This window comes from Heteronotia binoei, chromosome 21 (genome assembly GCF_032191835.1).
Source record: "Heteronotia binoei isolate CCM8104 ecotype False Entrance Well chromosome 21, APGP_CSIRO_Hbin_v1, whole genome shotgun sequence".
In the NCBI taxonomy this organism is placed as follows: Eukaryota; Metazoa; Chordata; class Lepidosauria; order Squamata; family Gekkonidae; genus Heteronotia; species Heteronotia binoei.
The window spans coordinates 117,030,071-117,049,857 of NC_083243.1; the positions used below are offsets into that span (position 1 = coordinate 117,030,071).

The following is a 19,787-nucleotide window of genomic DNA, read 5'->3' on the forward strand; positions in this document are numbered from 1 at the left end:
GCCTTTCTGTAGGTGAAAGGTAGGGCAGGTTTTCAAAATGTTCATGCAATGTTTCTCACATTCAAAATTTACGTGGATGCATTTTTTTAAAGTCAATAATTTTCCAATACAGCAGAAAAAGCAGAAAGCAGAGCTGGATTTTTTTTTAAATAAAGAATTGTCAGATATATTGTTTAAAGAAGCAAGTCCTATTTGAGTGGGCTATATGAACATTAAATATTATGGATACTTTATGTGCATAACTGAGAGATTTCAGTCCTTTGGCTTTCCTAATTTCCTGTTCTGAAAGGAGCTGTGTATACTGTACTGGTAGTGCCATCCCCTGCCCCCATCTAGGGATTGGCAGCCCTATGAGGTCCCCACTCTATGGCATTGTACTCCACTGTGATCTCTGTCCTCTCCAGGTCCCATCACCAAACCTCCAGGAGTTCCCCAACATTGATCTGGCAGTTCTACCCTCCATCCCCCACTGGTGGTCTGAGGGGACTTGTCAACTCTAAATATAATCCATAAATACAAGTCCACAGGTGTTACTGTCTATGCAGGGTATAGCAGAATCCAGATACTCCAAGCCTTTTCTCTTTTCTTTTTAAGAGCTTCAAGATTTTTCTACTTAAAAAGCGATTTAAAAGTCTTATGGAAAAATACTAATAGACTGGAAATAAGTAAGCGAGTACTCATAGTAATGTGATGGATGTTTTAATTGACACAAACATACACTGAGATAATCCATGAAAGAGCGTTTTGTTTCCGTACCTAGGTGCCTCCCTTTTGCACGGCATGAACTGACAGGCATATAGTACATTATTATATGTCTGTTTTTTCATACTGTGCATAAAAGGTGCTCCTAACTCAAGCATAACTAATGCAATATTTTTTGCATCATCTCTTAACACCATGGCCTAAGTAGCAGTTGTCCTTGAATAATTACTTTACATAAACAAAGAGAGTAACCATGAAGGGACGGTGGCTCAGTGGTAGAGCATCTGCTTGGTAAGCAGAAGGTCCCAGGTTCAATCCCTGGCATCTCCAACTAAACAGGGTCCAGGCAAATAGGTGTGAAAAACCTCAGTTTGAGACCTTGGAGAGTCGTTGCCAGTCTGAGTAGACAATACTGACTTTGATGGACCAAGGGTCTGATTCAGTATAAGGCAGCTTCATATGTTCATACGATCAAGGGACTGACAAGCATTTAATTAGACTGTACAACTTACCGTCCCTTGAAGAAGGCAACGTAGAAAATGGGAGTGTAGGCATTAACAAATTTCAGGAGGAAGGCTTTGAAAATCAAACGCTCTTCAAAACTCTTGTCGGTTTTTGGAACCTCTGGTATAAATGAGAGCAATGTAAGTGATGTTTTAAAGGAATACATTCTAAAACTACATTTTACAGCCTTTGTAATATCACTTTGGAAGACTTCTATGAAGTGTTTAGATGTTATTTGTAAAGAAAAAAATATGCACGTACAAGATGAAAAAGGAAATAAATACAAAACCACTAAGGACAGGAAGACTGCAACAACTACTGGTGCATAGCAGCAGGCCAGTGTTGAACCCTTCCAAGGCCACAGCAACTGCCTAATGATTTTGCTCTCTAATGCTGACCCCAAAGTGTGTTGATGCTAGTCTCTGTGCTAAAACAACAATATCCATAGCTGTCTCCTGTCATTGCCATTCAGGGACATTATATGAAAGGCATGGAACACATTTGCATGGGCAGTGTGGATTGAGATACACTTCCCATCATATATACCAAAGTAATTTCTAGTAGGGAGCTACTATGCAGAAATTTATCCCATAGTGCGCAAAACTGGCTTACTGCTCTGCATGCCTTTGATCGAATATCATTTTCACTACAAAAACTGGAAGCTACTTTGCAGTACGTGAATGAACGTGAATGAATTAATGAATTGAATTGTATAGCATTGTGTATAGTTAAGTCAGGAGATCCTAAGACTGTCTGGCAGCCTGAAGTTCTAGCTCTTTTAGTGTTATGTACCACTAGGTGAAGAGCTAGACTTATTCTTTTGGTTGAGAGAACTCTGAAAGGATTGCGACTGACTCAAGGTCGCCCAGCTGGCTTCATGTGAAGTTAGTTTATGCTATGTTAGCTGAAGGTGATCTTTATGAATGGGCTGTAAAATGAATGAGGGGAGAAACTCAACAGCAGAGTAGACCTGTTACTGTATACAACATGCTTGTTTGAGTAATCTGTGTCTATTTTAGTAACTGTATTCCTTTCTCTGCACAGTTGCCATGCTTCTTGCTTTTTATGTGCTGTACAGAATATACCCTAGATTACAAGAACTAATCATCTGATTGCATCCCTTTTGATAGGGAAAGTAGGGACAGAAAAACTCAAACTTCCAAAGAAAATCGACAATGACACAACTATGGCAGCATGCACTGCAATATATTTGAACATTGATCTGAACAGATCAGAAAGAAGGGATTTTGGACAGAATTATTTTGCTGTGAGTGATATTGAAGTTTCAGTAAGAGTTATATACATCTGTTCTGATTCCCCCCCATAAGTAAACAATGACTGAAATTTTAAAAATGCTATGTTAGCTGAAGCTGATCTTTAGGACATAGGCTATAAATGAACTGAGAGAAGCATCTCCACAGCTGGAGATGAACTTTCAAAAATGCTTTGTACTCCAACGTAAGTGAGGAGGGAACTGATTTATCTCCAGTTTCTTTATTTATAATCAGTGCTAGACTACACATTATACTGGGGATTCATAATTGGATCTTCTGGCATAAGCTTCACTGTTAAAAAGCAAACTTGGGGGCCCTCCTGGATTGGAGGTGCCATGCTGGATGTGTGTGCATGTGTATGGAAAACAGAAAGATACAAGATTGGTGAATGCTGAAGCACACATTGGGTGATCTGATCACAGATACTTAACGTGACATGTACTCTGCCTCTTGAAATGTGTTCAAGGGATAGTGCCAACTATTGCCCAGAGGTTTACGCCTGGGTGGTTTTGCATGGTATTACACTCTTTGGACAGGTCATTTATTGAAACTACAGTTTTAAATCATAGTTTATACCTACCAATCTGGGTCAGCCATCTGGCTATGCAGCCATATACTTCATCCAAGATTATTATCACCACTAGATTAATAATCACTGCAGTTGCAGTCACAGTTACTCTAATATTAGACCGGCCAGCTGGAGATGAACTGATGGCTAAAGCTGCTGCAGTGGAGATTCGGTATATGATGACCCCAAAAACAATTGCAAATGTCAGCCCAATCTGGAAATTAAAAACAGTATATTATATGCTGTAAAAAGCTCAGATATTTATTTATTTACTTATTTATTTTATTACATTTGACTTATATCCCGCCCTCTCCGCAAGCGGACTCAGGGCGGCTCACAGTATCATTTACACAGTTAAACTAATAAAATATATAAAACCATAATTTACAATTCACAGTTCAAAAACATATTACAATTTTTAAAAACCATTATATAGTGCTGAATCCATACATTATAAGCGGCATTAAAATTCCAAACAGTGATCACCGGCAATCTGTGTGATGTCCGGTGGCAGCCATCTTTCCATCAAGCATCGAAGGCCTGCTTGAACAACTTGGTCTTACAGGCCCTGCGGAACGCAGACAGATCTCGCAGGGCCCGTACGGCTTCTGGAAGGGCATTCCAAAGCTCTGGTGCTGCCATCGAAAAGGCCCTAGATCTTGTCACGCATAGCCTGGCTTCTTTTGGTCTGGGGACCGAGAGTAGGTTTTTTGCCCCCGACCGCAGTGCTCTCTGGGGGATATATGGAGAAAGGCGGTCCCGTAGATATGCAGGTCCCTGACCATAAAGGGCTTTAAAGGTCAATACCAACACCTTGAAGCTAACTCGGAACACAACAGGTAGCCAGTGCAGCTCTTTCAGCACTGGCTGAATGTGCTCCCATCGTGGCAGCCTCATTAGCAGCCGTGCCGCAGCATTCTGCACAAGCTGTAGTCTCCGGGTTTGCGTCAAGGGTAGCCCCATGTAGAGAGCATTACAATAATCTATTCTTGAGGTGACCGTAGCATGGATTACCATCGCTAAATCGTTGTGCTCCAGGAAAGGAGCCAGCTGCCATACCCGCCGAAGATGAAAGAAGGCAGATCTAACAGTGGCTGCTACCTGGGCCTCCATTGTAAGGGAGGATTCAAGGAGCACGCCTAAACTCCTGACCTTAGGGACCGGTGTTAGTGGCACCCCGTCAAGAGTCGGCAGATGGATCTCTCCCCTTGGACCACCCCGACTCAGGTAGAGAACCTCCGTCTTTGTCGGATTCAGTTTCAGTCGACTCAGTCTGAGCCAAGATGCCACGGCTTGTAGAGCCAGGTCTAGATTTTCCGGGGTACATATCACTAATTATTTTAAAAGGTAGTTGCAACTACATTATAAGGAAGTCAAGATAATCAGGCATACTAGTGAATGTTTCAGTCCTTGCTTCATATGATATGTTTCGTACTGTGTGGGAGGTCTTTATGTGGCTGTGATAATTTCCCCGATTAAGAGGACAGCTGTGCTAGCAGCATTTTGTTCTTGCAGTAGTTCATTTTGCATAATATTGCCAATTTTGCTGTTGTAATTGATTTTTATTGGTTATTGAATTTTTTAATATATTGAAGAGGCCAAGAGGGCCAAAAAGTGGAACACTCAATCAATAAAAATCAGGTTGCTTTCAATGCATTAATTGAAAAAAAGTTCTCATTCCCAGGCCAACTAAAGTATATACAAAAGTCAAACTTTAAAAGCTCAGACTGCTTCTATAACATCTTAGGGAAGCTTTCTTTACCCTTTCAAAAACCTGGCATTGCAAAGAATTTAAAATATTTACTAAGTTATACTTACCATGAAAATAATGCTCACAAAATTGGTAAAATATGCTGGAAAACGATCTTTCCATGTCAGTTTTTCTTTTTCAGTCTAAAACATGAAAGAAAACACAACAACCTGCTATTTAATAGGGCTATACAAAGCAGCTGAACGATTGTGCTCTGCATTCAAGCTTTGCTGTGTGGAAAAGCAATCAAACACATAACTTTATTGAACTGCAGAGACAAAGTAACTAAGAAGTAACATTTTGGGAGCAACCTTACACAGGTCTATCCAGAATTCTACTCAAATGTACTTTGTGGGGTTTACTCCCAGGATAGTGTTCTTAGGATTGCACAGTTTTTTTGAAAAGGTAATTGGGATAGGGTAAGGTAAATTCAGTGGACCTACATATGTATAAAGAGGACAACAGATTTCTATATTTGTTTCCAAGTGGAAATAATTTGAGCATCTGTCTTAGCCAAGCAGTTTTTTAAAAGGTAAGTATTCAGAAGGACTGCAAAAGAATGGAATACATTCTTTTATATACAATATTATATAATATATATTATATAATATGTAATATATTAACACAATATAGAATAATATATATTATAATTATATATATTATATATTTGTATATATCATATGTGCGCAGATCCAAATAGACAGCCGTGTTGGTCTGAAGTAGTAGAACAAAATAGGAATCAATTGACTCCTATTTTGTTCATAAGTGTGCGCGTGTGTATACAATTTAAAATGTTACAGTTCTCTTCCCTTGGAGACTGGCTACATCTCTGGGTTGGGACACATTTGTAGGAAAATATTATTAGGATAGTTCCTGCTAATCTCATTCTGGAAAGATCATACTTGCTGTATAGCATCCTATATTTGAAGGCCAACTGCCCGTTATTATAACTGCATGGCTGTCAGCTTGCTACTGACCCATGTCTCCCAGTAACTTTAGTTAGAACAGACCCATCACATCACTGTGACTGACCCATGATGTCACATTTCCCTTTCCTGCTGCACTTCACCGGCTGTCACTTCCTAGAGACAGGAAACTTTTAACCCAATGACATCATTAATCTGTTTTAAGCAAAGAGTATGCTGGGAAGATCTGTGGATGAGCAGCAGCCAGGTGTTTGAAGTAACATATAATTTGGCCACTGAGCTCAATTATTCAAGGTTACCAGTGCACATCCAAATATATTGGTTTGTACATACTTTGTGGCCACTCACAAGAATGGATGAATGTTAGTGAGAGTAAATAAATTGTTTCAAAATCCTAGTGTACCCACTGTGCTCCTTGCCTTGTTCTCACTCCTTCTTTCCAAGATAAGGACACAGAAATTGCCTTCCTGGTCATAGTAAAAGTCATAAAACTGGTAGTCTGGCTAGTATGAGGATTTACATATGGCTCTGCATTTGTTAATGTCAGCAGGGAAGAAAACATGACAAGTGATAAGGAATTTCAAACAAACTCTGTATCTTTGTTCAGTTCTGCCTACATTTCCCACAGTTGCCAAGTGATGCTGCTGGTTTCTTTCAAAGTTCCACTGGTTAAGCAATAGGATAGGATGCAACTGCTTTCTTCCCATTGGTTCCTTTCTATCTTCTTCCCTTGTCTGCTGTAGTAGGCAGGTATCCAGTGTTCCCCTACAGCAGGCTAGGGAGAAGGGTGAAAAAAGGACTAGTGGACAAACAGAACAGGAAATGCAACTTATGCAGCTTCTCCTGATGTCCTGGGAACCTTTAACGAGACTGGCCACATCTCTGGGTTGAGACACATAATTGCATCTTGCAGCTACAGTCTATTAACAGCAGTGCATTCCTCCATTGCAAAGAGCTTTAGTCAGGTGCAAAAGGATTTTGCATTGGCAGGAAGGTCATTGCACCACAGGAAAGCAGTGCTGTTAAATGAATGGATCTGCTGAATCCAACTTACTAAATTCTTTGATTAAACCTGCTTGTTTAATTTCTAAATTCATCAAGCAATGACAATTTTAATTCTATATACTGTCATTGAGATTAAAGACATGACATGATTCATTACTAGCACATTGTATATGATAGCGTGCATCCTATATAATTACAAGAATGTCAATGTTACATGCGCACCAACATGCATGTTGTCTGAAAAAACAACAGCAGGCAATTCTTTCAAGCACATGGCACGTGCACCATTGCAAAAGTGCCACATCAGTCAATATATAAAGAATAACCATGCAGTGCCATTCGAAACAGTCTTGGTAAGGGTGCTAACAAAAGGGGAGGGGGAGGGGAAAATAAGTACATGTGAATATTAGACAATCAAGACACAAAGTTTAGAAAATAAATCAATGTTGGTTTCTATAGTCACTCATAGTTTCTGCATATTTGAATGAAATGTACCAATTTCACCCCAGCCATGACTTTCTTAACTCTTTGTCGCCATTTGTTTGCTGCCTCTTCTGGCAATTGCTGGCCCTTCTGATGGCATTCAAAGAAAACAAAAAGGATCATGCAATATGGTTGTTACAAAGCACTGACTTGTTTTGGCAAATAAATCAATACCTTGTGCAGAAAATGGACATTTTCAGCTTTAAATAAACAAACACAAGCTGTCTATTACATGTTATGGGCAAATGCAATTTATGAAGTTAATTAACTCAAGGGAGAAAATATAAAATCAAGCCACAAGAAGACAACCACTATTTTTGTCAAAATAATTCTGTAGTGCATTGCATAAGAAGTTAAGATTTTGACTCTGATAACTTCTGCAATGTGGAAAGAAGTCTGAACTCCCATATAATGGAGGGGTGGAAGCAGCAGAATTTCTTACGATCTGCTGTAGGACTGGTGCTCTTTAACTGATTTAAGCTGATGGGCCCACCTGTGGATATTTAAATCCAGACAAGGTGGATCTTTCTATAAACCTGAGAAAAGCATCAGGATTGAAGAAGAATCTGAAATCTAAAAAATAAAAAAGGGGAGTTAACTTCTCTAATGATAAAAAGAGTACCTGTAGTTCTAAGAAACAAATGCCCCAGTGGTTGTTGCTGGGGAACCACTACTGCTGAAGTTCAAGCTTTTGTTTCTGATAGAGGGAGGAGAGAACCCAGCCCTTTTCAGGGCTATTTTAGGCTTTGAGGGATGATTCATTGGGGCTAGCACTAGCAGCCACAAGACAGAGCAGCATCTTAGGCACCAACCAAACAGGACAGGGTTCTTGCCTTCATGCCTTGTTTGTGGGTTTCCTCAAGGTATATGGCTGGCCATTGTTGGAAACAGACATAAGTTTGATCTTGCAGGACTCTGTTGTCATATTTTGTGGCATATAAAAAAAGCTCTGTGTTAGCTATTAGAAATAACTATGAGCAATGGAAGGCTAAAAATTAGAAGCTCATAATGCCAGACCTTATCTTTATTTGAAAGTGAATTCCTTTGACTGCTGTGCCAATAGTAGTAGATAGGGGTCTCCCCTATAATCATCAAAGTGACAGCTGCCCCGCCCACAAATGCACGCGCGCACACACAAAAAACGAACGTCATATATTTCCTTATGGGGGAGTGATGCAACAGTCCCCGATGGGAGGCTAGGGATCCGCCCACCTCAAGGAATGCCTGATGTTTCCTAAGGGGGAAAGGAGGGTCAGCTACAGGTGTAGCAGGCTTCATATTGTTTGGGAAAAGTGTGTTTTGCAACACAGACGTTATTTAAAGAATTGTGGAGATGCAACGGTTCTAAGCGGCCATAGTTTGGAGAGGAGACATTACTTTTCAACATCAGGTCTGGGGAGCCCCTTTAAAAATTATGCAAAGTACCCAGCGTGTGCTGATAGCGCTATACAGTATGGGTGGGGGGGCTCTGCCCAACAATGTCTCTGAAGGGGTAAGGGGCTCTCCAGACTTGATGTTGAAAAGTAATGTTTTTGTGTGTGCGCGTGCATGTGTGGGCAGGGCAGCTGTCACTTTGATGATGATAGGGGCTCTCTATCTACTACTGCCAATCTACACAATATTTTGCTTGGTCAAATGCTACTGAATTGAATGACAAAAATCATGCTTTGCAAGATTTGTTCATATCTAGCATGAGAAGAGCCTTTGTTTTGCTACCCAAAACTGTGTACTCTGAACTGTGTAGAGGGCAAACTGAAGGACTGCAGTGTAGGGAGACATAATTACTGAAAATAACAGAAACAAAGTTGGAGGGGACCTTCAGGGTCATCTAGTCCAACCCCCTGGACAAGGAAGCAAATCCACAAATACCCCCCTCACACCCTCAGTGACCCCTGCTCCATGCCCAGAAGATGGGAAAATTTCCCTCCCCCTCTTTGATGGGATGAAGAGCCTCCTGGAAATACAAGAACAGGGTAAGATCCAAGACATCCTCAGATTTTCACAAATATATAATTTTTAAAATTAGAGATCAACATGTGAGAACCTATAAGGTCTTCTGGGACACATCTCACTCCCACACTATTTCCTCTTTGCCTTTCCTGAACATCCCCATAGTCTCTCCCCTTTTCTGGCTTCCTTTTCTCCTTCTAGGGTTGCCAACCTCCTGGGATCACAACAGACCTCCCAATAAGCCTCCCCAAACCTCACCTTCTCCTGTTGGACTGCCAGCTCTAGGTTGGGCAATTCATGGAGAGTTGGGGTGGAACCTTGGGAGGGCAAGGTTTAGGGAGGGAAGCAACCTCAGCAGCATATTATGCCATAGAGTTCCACCTCCAAAGCAGCCATTTTCTCCAGGGAACTGATCTCTGTCATCTGAACAACAATTTTAATTCCAGGTGATTTCCAGCCCCACCTGGAGGTTGGCAAACCTAGTTCCCCTAAGGAAATGAATGCCTTGGAGGGTTGAGTATATGGCACTATACCCTCCCTGCCTCAAACCCCACCCTCCTGAGGCTCCACCCCTCAAATCTCCAGGAATTTTCCAACCTGGAGTTGGCAACCCTATCTCCTTCCCACACAGCAGCCACCAACCCTATCTCCTTCCCACATTTATCTCCACCTTTCTGTCACCTCCATCCCTGCAGCTTCCACCTAGGAAAACTGTCACCCAGTTGTGTGGTGCTGGCCACTGGGCAAGCCTGCTTGCATTGTAGGGAACCCTCAAGGACTTGTGGAGTGGCACCTCACTTCCCTCTTTCCCACACTATCTCCCCTTTCCCTCCTCTTGGCAATCCCCATATCCTCCCCCTGCTTCATTCTCTCCTTCCCAGCCGTTGACCAACCTACCTCTTATCTGCCTCCCATCTTCAGCTCTATTTATTCTTTATTTACTTCATTTAAACCCTGTACCAGTCAGGTGGCTAAAATGGGAAGAATCTTTCATGTGAACATTTCCTGTTGAACTGCATGCTTGCTTACTGATCCTGAATCCCACAGTAGTGGCATTTTATACATGACAAACAGGAACAAATATATCAGTTCTAAAGTCTAGTCACCAAAGTATTTAATTAGTGAGTCTACACCAGTGGCTGCATGATAACAGAAAAGCCTTTCTGTTTAAGTGAATAATATGCACAGACTGGTAAGTTTCATTTCAGTTTGCCTGAGGAAGTGTGCATGCACATTAACTTTTTTTCTGTTGCTTTAGACCAACACTGCTACCCACCTGGATCTAATATCCATTCTGATGCCAACAGGTTTTGTCTCCAGCACCTATTTCTGTGCCATGTAACAGCTTGGTATATTGGTGGAATTCTATATCTGGTTGTGGCTGTTTGTGGGGGAGGAAGGTAAAGGAGATTGTGAGCCGCTCTGAGACTCTTCGGAGTGGAGGGCGGGATATAAATCCAATATCTTCTTCTTCTTCTTCTATCATATCACCCCACAGTTGACATTTCTCCAAGCTAAAGAGCCCCAAGCGTTTTAACCTTTCTTCATAGGGAAAGTGTTTCAAACCTTTAATCATTCTAGTTGCCCTTTTCTGGATTTTTTCCAGTGCTATAATATCCCTTTTGAGGTGCGATGACCAGAATTGTACACAGCATTCCAAATGAGACGGCACCATCGATTTATACAGGGGGGCATTATGATACTGGTTGATTTGTTTTCAATTCCCTTCCTAATTTATTATTTATTTATTACATTAAATTTCTATCCTGCCCTTTTAGCAAGGGGACTCAGGGTGGCTCACAACATTCATTTTCACAAGTTAAAAACCAATAAAACTAATAAAACAAAAAACATAATTACAATTTTAAATTTAATAATTCCCAGCATGGCGTTGGCCTTTTTTATTGCAATCACACATTGTCTTGACATTTTCAGTGAGTTATCTACCACGACCCCAAGATCTCTCTCTTGGTCAGTCTCTGCCAGTTCACAACCCATCAACTTGTATTTGTAGCTGGGATTCTTGGCCCCATTGTGCATTACTTTACACTTGGCCATATTGAAACTCATCTGCCACGTTGACGCCCACTCACCCAGCCTCAACAGATCCCTTTGGAGTGCCTCACAATCCCCTCTGGTTTTCACTACGGATGTGCAAAAAAAAATTCGGCAGTACACGGATTCGGAAGTACATGGGGGAAAAAATACGGAATCCCGTATATTTCTGAATTCCGTAGTTGGAATAGCCGCATATACGGTAGATGTGCGGCTATTTCCGAATATACGGCCCCATTATACCCCATGGGGCATTGAAATCAATGGCAAATAGGGTATATTTGAAGCCACCTGGAAGGGAAGGGGTTTGAGGGAGAGCCCCCAAATTTGCAGGGGACCTGCAGGGGACTCTCCCCTACAAACCCCCCAAGTCCCAAAAAGATTGGGCCAGGGGATCCAATTCCTGGGGCACCCAAAGACAAACCTAACTTCACACCAGAGAATCTCTATAGGATGCAAATACACTATATACATCTATCTACTCTAAGAACCCTGCCACACAACACACAATCTCCTCAAGGTCTGCTCTGCAGACCTGGCTGCAGCAAACCCAGATGCCAGTTCTCCAGCCCTGCCCCAAAGAACGCGGGGAGAGCTGGCCAAGCACAACAAGCCTGCTGGCTCTGGGTCTCTCACCCAGGTGCCAGATTCCCTGCCATAGAACACACAATCTACAGATGTCAGCTCTCCAGCCCTGCCCCAAAGAACGCGGGGAGAGCTGGCCAAGCACAACAAGCATGCTGGCTCTGGGTCTCTCACCCGGTTGCCAGCTTCCCTGCCACAGAACACACAATCTACAGATGCCAGCTTTCCAGCCCTGCCCCAAACAACACGGGGAGAGCTGGCCAAGCACAACAAGCATGCTGGTTCTGGGTCTCTCACCCAGGTGCCAGCTTCCCTGCCACAGAACACACAATCTACAGATGCCAGCTCTCCAGCCCTGCCCCAAACAACATGGGGAGAGCTGGCCAAGCACAACAAGCATGCTGGCTCTGGTTCTCTCACCCAGGTGCCAGCTTCCCTGCCACAGAAGACACAATCTACAGATGCCAGCTCTCCAGCCCTGCCCCAAACAACACAGGGAGAGCTGGCCAAGCACAACAAGCATGCTGGCTCTGGTTCTCTCACCCAGGTGCCAGCTTCCCTGTCACAGAACACACAATCTACAGATGCCAGCTCTCCAGCCCTGCCCCAAACAACATGGGGAGAGCTGGCCAAGCACAACAAGCCTGCTGGTTCTGGGTCTCTCACCCAGGTGCCAGCTTCCCTGCCACAGAAGACACAATCTACAGGTGCCAGCTCTCCAGCCCTGCCCGAAACAACATGGGGAGAGCTGGCCAAGCACAACAAGCCTGCTGGTTCTGGTTCTCTCACCCAGGTGCCAGCTCCCCCCCCCCCCGCAAAACCAGAACCAGGAAAAGGGACAACAGGAGAAGGTCAAGAAACTCAACTGTTAAAAAGTGGCCTTTTAAACAATGAAAATTAGGCCAAACAGCCCCCCCAAGAACCAGAACCAGAAGAGAAAAGGAACAACAGCAGCACAACACAGGAGCAACAAATCAAACACAGAATCCTTTTAAAACAGTAAAAATCTTAACTTTTAACAATACAGGAACTTTACCAACCCCTCCCCCCCAAAAAACCCCTTCACCCTAACCCCAAGAAATCTAAGCCACCCAAATCAGGAAAAGTAAAAGGACACTGCACTTTTAAAGTCCTCTCACTAAAGTAAGATATGGGCAAATTGGCAACCCCCCCATCCCAGGCTCCCTCCCCCAGCAGAACCCCCTAACCCCAAATAAGCTGCCCACCACCCAAATCTGGATAAATAAAGGGACTCTCGAGTCTTAAAAAGTCCTTTTACCAACTAAAATAAAAACAAGAACCCCAAGACTGTCTTACCTTAGAAGTCTTCTCTACTCCAGGCAAGTCTGGTAAGGCTGAGAGAGAGCAGAAGCAGCTGAGGCCAAGGGCCAGCAAAGCACAATCTCTCTCTCACACCAACACAGCAGCAATGGAGGAGTCCAGCTAGGCAGACTCCTTAAAAAGGTTCTCTGGCCCTATACAGAGCAGTTTCAAAAAATAGCACTGCTCTGTGATTGGCCAGACAACAGTGCTTACTTGGATACCCAAGTAAGCAAAAGATCAAAAGAACAACAATGTTGCTGATGGCTGGGGATCAGCTACACAACAGCCCTGCAAAGCATGCATTTGCAATGCATTTTGCAAATGCATGCTTTGGATTGGCTGTTGGGGCTCCTCTTCCCCCTCCCCCTCTCCCTGATCCCATGGAGGCTATGGGAGAGGCGGGAAAAGGCTACCAAAGGCAGGAAAGGAGGTAAGCAGCTCCCCTGAGGCTGCAGAAGCCCCTTTCCCATTGAATTCTGTATACTTCCGAATATCTATACGGAAGTATACGGGGAGCCATACTCGACTCCCGCATAATGGGCCCCAACTGGATTCGGCGGTTGATTTGGTTCGGCCGAACCGAATGCACACCCCTAGTTCTTACCACCCTGAGCAATTTAGTGTCATCTGCAAACTTGGCCACTTCACTGCTTACTCCCAACTCCAGATCATTAATGAACAAGTTAAAGAGCATGGGACCCAGTACTGAGCCCTGCGGCACTCCACTGCTTACTGTCCTCCACTGTGAAGGCTGCCCATTTATACTCACTCTCTACTTCCTATTAATTAGCCAGTTTTTGATTCACAAGAGGACCTGTCCTTTTACTCCATGTCTCTCAAGCTTACTAAGGAGCCTTTGATGAGGAACTTTATCAAAAGCTTTCTGAAAGTCAAGGTAAACAACATCTATTGGGTCCCCTTTATCCACATGTTTGTTCACCCCCTCAAAGAACTGTAACAGGTTAGTGAGGCAAGATCTTCCCTTACAGAACCCATGCTGAGTCTTCCTCAATAACTTATGTTCATCAATGTGCCTATTCATTCTGTCCTTGATAATGGTTTCTACCAACTTTCCCGGTATTGAAGCCAGACTGACTGGCCTGTAATTTCCCCGATCTCCTCTGGAACCCTTCTTAAAGATGGGGGTGACATTTGCTACCTTCCAGTCCTCAGGAACGCAGGCAGATTTCAATGAAAGATTACATATTTTTGTCAGAAGATCCACAAGTTCACCTTTGAGTTCTTTCAGAACTCTTGGATGTATGCCATCCGGACCTGGTGACTTATTAGTTTCTAATTCGTCAATCAGTTGTAGGACCTCCTCTCTTGTCACCTCAATTTGACTCAGGTCTTTCAACACCCCTTCCAAAATTAGTGGTTCTGGAGGGGGCAAACACTTCTCATCTTCCACAGTGAAGACTGAGGCAAAAAATGTATTCAGCTTCTCAGCCATTTCCCTATCCTCCTTCAGTAATCCTTTTACCCCTTGGTCATTCAAGTGTCTCACTGCCTCCCTGGCTGGTTTTCTGCTTCTAATATATTTGAAGAAATTTTTATTGTTGGTCTTTATGTTTTTTGCAATATGCTCCTCATAGTCCCTTTTTGCCTGCCTGATCACAGTCTTGCATTTGATTTGCCACAGCTTGTGTTCCCTTTTATTAATCTCACTCGGACTAACTTTCCACCGCTTAAAGGAGTCCTTCTTACCTTTTACAGCTTCCATTACTTTGCTAACCATGAAGGCCTTTTTTATACCTGTTTGTGCCTTTCCTAACTTGTGGTATATATTTTATCTGAGCTTCTAGGATTCTAGTTTTAAATAGCCTCCAAGCTTCCCCAAGGATTTTGACTGTATTTACCTTTCCTTTCAGTTTCCTCTTCATATGCCTCCTCATCTCAGAGCATTTACCCCTTTTAAAGTTAAACGTGGTTGTGCTGGTCTTTTGGAGCAACTATTTATACAAATGGTGAAATCAATAACATTATGGTCACTGCTCCCAAGCGGTGCGATCACTTTTACATCTCTCGCCAAGTCTTGGGCATTACTTAGGACCAAATCCAGGATCGCCCCACCCCTGGTAGGTTCTGTGACCATCTGCTCCATAGCACAGTCATTGAGAGCATCTAGAAACTCAGTCTCTTTCTCTTGACCTGAACACATATTGACCCAATCAATCTGAGGGTAGTTAAAATCACCTATTAAGACACAGTTTTTACGTTTAGCCACTATCTTTAATCATCCTTTATCTTTTGATGTGGTGGGCAATAACAAACTCCCATAGTTAAGTTTCCTTTTGGGCCCTCTATTTCGACCCAAAGCATTTCTAGAAGGGAATCTAATTCTTTGACCTCAGTCTTACTGGGCTGTATACCTTCTCTGACATACAGAGCCACCCCATCTCCAACCCTTCTGATATAACTTATATCCAGGAATCACCGTGTCCCACTGATTCTCCTCATTCCACCAAGTTTCTGAAATTCCCACAATGTCTATGCTTTCTACCAACACTAAACATTCCAACTCCCCAATTTAACTTCGAACACTTCTAGCATTTGTATACAAGCATCTATAATTTCCCAGGCAACCTTCCTCCTGCTGCCTTGAGACTTTGGCAGACACTCCGTACTGTTTGTCACCATCTCAGTGGACAATTCTGATCCATTACCCGGTAGAAAAGTAACAGCTAACCCTTCATCTCTTTGAGATGAGTCCTCCCGAATCAAAGACATTTCATCTCCTGTCAGCTTTCCCTCAAGATTTAGTTTAAAAACTGCTCTGCCACCTTTTTGATTTTAAGCGCCAGCAGCTTGGTTCTGTCTGGGGACAAGTGGAGACTGTCTCTTTTGTACAGCTCCCACTTGTTCCAGAAAGCATCCCAGTGCCTAACAAACTTAAACTCTTCCTCCCTACACCATCGTCTTATCCACACATGGAGACTTCTAATTTGTTCCTGTCTCTCCGACCCTGCACGTGGAACAGGTAGCACTTCTGAGAAGGCAACCTTGGAGGCCCTGGCCTTAAGTCTCCTAACTAGCAGCCTAAATTTTTCCTCCAGGACCTCACGACTGCATTTCCCCACATCGTTGGTGCCAACATGAACCACGACCACTGGCTGCTCCCCAGCACTGTCTGTCAGCCTATAGACACGCGTAATGTTCACTACCTTCACACCAGGCAGGCAAGTCACCATACGGTCAGTATGCGGTTTCGCTACCCAGCTGACTACTTGCCTAAGGATCGAATCACCAACTACCAAGACCCCCTCCCCCTCTCTCCCTGCCCAGGGATGGTTCCTTGGTGTGAAAGAATACCTGCTCACCAACTGAAGAAGAGGTCCCTTCTGAGGGCGCATTCCCCTTATCCTCAGCATGGTGCCCTGTTCTCTCTCAACCCTCATGCTCCCTGGCAGCAATGGGGCTGCCACGTTCAGAGTGGGGCTCATCTAATACATCCCTGAGAGTCTTCTCCGAGTGCCTAACTGACTGTCTCTGCTTCTCCAGGTCAGTCACCTTGGCCTCAAGGGTACGAACTTGTTCCCTGAGTACCAGGAACTCCTTGCATCGAGCACACACCCAAGACTTTTGTCATGTGGGCAGATAATCATACATGTGACACTCAGTGCAAAACACTGGAAAGCCCCCACCCACCTGCTGGCATTCTACCTTCATGATAGCTTTTTTAAAAATATACAGTCCCCTCTTAAATCCTGTTTGTTTATGTGGCTCTCCTTCTGGAGGATCTACTTACCTTATTGGGAACACAAGGAAAATAGGGATCTGGGTTCCTGGTTCTTACACAGCCCCCAGGCTAAGAGTCACAGGCCAAGAGCCCTTTAGCTCTCGCCAAAGTCTCGCGCCTCTGGCAAGGCGCAGCTTAATAATGCAAAGAGGGTGGGGTCTCAGTCTGCCCCAGGAACACAGCCACTCCTAATTAATCAGCAACAATCACCTTCAGCCCACTCAAACTAAACAAACAGCAGTTTCCCAGCATAGGACAGACTGTGATGGAAGCTCAATGCAATGGGTCAACGTGTCATGACAGTACTTTTGACACCTGCTTGCCATTTATTTGCTGTTAACACAAAAATGTTTGGAAAATCTTCAGATGAAAAACAGGAATCTTGATTTGCAATAATTTCTGACATATGAAAAACCACCCACAAAACCAGATAAACATACAGAAAACTACTGAAAATGATAAAACACTCTAACTTTAACCTGGAAAATGAAGCAAGTGAACAGAGTTCACTAAAGCCAAATGGGAAATTGTCAGAATAGACCAAAGTAATTCTGGTATGCAGGGGTGGAATTCTAGCAGGAGCTCCTTGCATATTAGGCCACACCCCCCTGATGTAGTCAATCCTCCAAGAGCTTACAAAAAAGAGCCTTGTAAGCTCCAGGAGGATTGGGTACATCAGGAGGTGTGGCCTAATATGCAAAGGAGCTCCTGCTAGAATTCCACCCCTGTTGGTATGTACCCAACAGGCTTCATTGGACTGGACACTGGAAAGAGGAGGATGAAGACTTATCAGTTGGAATACAGATCCATGGGGCAGCTGTACAGTCTCCTCAAGAGAGCATGGGCCATTTCACACATTATGCAGACAGTCGATGCACCAAATCACAGCTATGATACTCATTTGATGCATTCACACTTTTAGTGTATATATAATATAATGTGTGAAAGAGAGCCAGTGTGGTGTTGTGGTTAAAAGTGGCAGACTCTAATCTAGAGAACTGGGTTCAGTTCCATGCTCTTCAACATGAAGCTAAATGGGTGTTGGTCAGTCAGAAATAGCCAGTTACAACAATGCTGTGGTAAGAAGGCAGTGGAGGCAGGCGCTAGCTCAAAACTGACTGCTGACAAAGTCCCTGACACCTGATCAACGGAGGAGCTGCCACCTGAAAGCAGCACCCCAATGGCTCAAAACCAGGACTTGAGATCAGACAAGACCCCATGGGCTGCTTCACCCTCCTTGTCCCCAGAGTTTCTGGAATGCCAGTGACAAAGGGCTCAGCATGAACTACTCAAGAGAAGGCAAGGGGCATGCTTAGCAGCCCAGTGACACTTGGGGCTACCAAGCCATGCTCTAACCCATGCAGTTCAGAGGCCTAATCAGGCCCCTAGAGGGCTCCTATCAGGCCCCCGAGCAACTGGCTTTCATCTGGTTCCTCTTTCTTGCTTCCTTCTGCATCGCAGCTTGCTCTGCAAGGCTTGCTCAATTACACAGGAGCTACAGAGCAAAACTTCTATATTCTCCATTGGCTGAGGCTCCTTCTTTGGGGAGAAAGGGGGGAGGAATAGCTTGTTTTGCCAGGCTCGCACAGCAGAGCTACTGAGCCAAGCCTCTCTTCCTTCTATTGGCTGAGGCTCCCTCCCTCAGTCCCCTAGGGAAGGAAGGAAAGAGCCAGAGCTTCCTTTGTCCAGTTCCCTGGATCCCATGGGAGAAATACAAAGCATCTTTAAGACCAATGAGTGCTAACGTTTTAAGCATGTTTTAAATTAATGAATGACTCTTGGACTTTCGTACCTTGCTATATGAACTGACCTAAATGCCAGACTCTGAACATCCTTTTGACTCTGATAGGGTGGCCAGACCGTCCCGGGCACCCGGGAATGTCCCGGTTCTGGCCCCCTATTCCCGCCTCCCGGGCTGGCTATACCGGGACCATTAGAGGTCCCAGTTTAGCCAGCCCCGGAGGCGGTGGGCCGCGCGCGCCGGCGGGGAAGGCGGCGAGTGAGGGAGGGAGCGTCCCTGCGCACGCGCAGGGAAGCTCCCTCCCTCACTCGCCGCCTTCCCCGCCCGCGCGCGGGGCCCGGCGGCGGTGGCGGAGGCCGGGGAGGCGGCGGAGAGGCCGGCGCTGGTCGCTGGAGGCCCTCCAGAGACTCTGGAGGGCCTCCAGAGACTCTGGAGGGCCTCCAGCGACCAGCGCCGACCAGCGGAGGCCGCGGAGAGGCCGGCGCTGGTCGCTGGAGGCCCTCCAGAGACTCTGGAGACTCTCCTCCCGGCGGGTGGCGGCCTCTCCTCCCGGCGGCTGGTGCTGCTGGCGGGGCTGGCGGCGGCTGCGGAGGCCGGGGAGGGCCTCCGCTGGTCTCTGGACGGCCTCCAGGGACCAGCGCTGGCCTCTCCGCGGCCTCGGCTGGTCGGCGCTGGTCGCTGGAGACCCTCCAGAGACTCTGGAGGGCCTCCAGCGACCAGCGCCGACCAGCCGAGGCCGCGGAGAGGCCGGCGCTGGTCCCTGGAGGCCCTCCAGAGACCAGCGGAGGCCCTCCCCGGCCTCCGCAGCCGCCGCCAGCCCCGCCAGCAGCACCAGCCGCTGGGAGGAGAAGCTGCCACCCGCCCTGGATGAAGGTAAGCAGGGAGGGAGGGGGCCGAAAGTGGGGGGGCGGCTGGCGGGAGGGGGCGGCCTTCCTTCCTTCCTTCCCTCCCTCCTCCCTTCCTTCCCTCCCTCCCTCCTTCCTCCCTCCTTCCTTCCCTCCTTCCCTCCCTCCCTCCTCCCTTCCTTCCCTCCCTCCCTCCTCCCTTCCTTCCCTTCCTCCCTCCCTCCCTCCTTCCTTCCTTCCTTTCTTCCTCCCTCCCTCCTTCCTTCCCTCCCTCCTTCCTTCCTTCCTTCCTTTCTTCCTTCCCTCCCTCCCTCCCTCCTCCCTCCCTCCTTCCCTC

At 45.2% G+C, this 19,787-nt stretch overlaps 1 protein-coding gene across 9 annotated transcripts in view; it reads right to left on the minus strand.

Annotated features, from left to right (window-relative positions):
* Positions 1–19,787, minus strand: part of ANO1 (anoctamin 1) — a 256,871-nt gene that overhangs the window by 42,317 nt on the left and 194,767 nt on the right. For 5 of the 9 annotated variants that reach the window (XM_060262257.1, XM_060262256.1, XM_060262258.1 and 2 more), the window contains 3 exons: positions 4,867–4,941; positions 3,061–3,262; positions 1,215–1,326 (listed from right to left, as the gene is read on the minus strand). In XM_060262257.1, the coding sequence (XP_060118240.1) occupies positions 1,215–1,326; positions 3,061–3,262; positions 4,867–4,941 (389 nt within the window). Of the gene's footprint in view, positions 1–1,214; positions 1,327–3,060; positions 3,263–4,866; positions 4,942–7,224; positions 7,303–19,787 lie in introns of all 9 variants that reach the window. The other 4 variants (XM_060262253.1, XM_060262252.1, XM_060262251.1 and 1 more) reach the window with 1 other exon arrangement.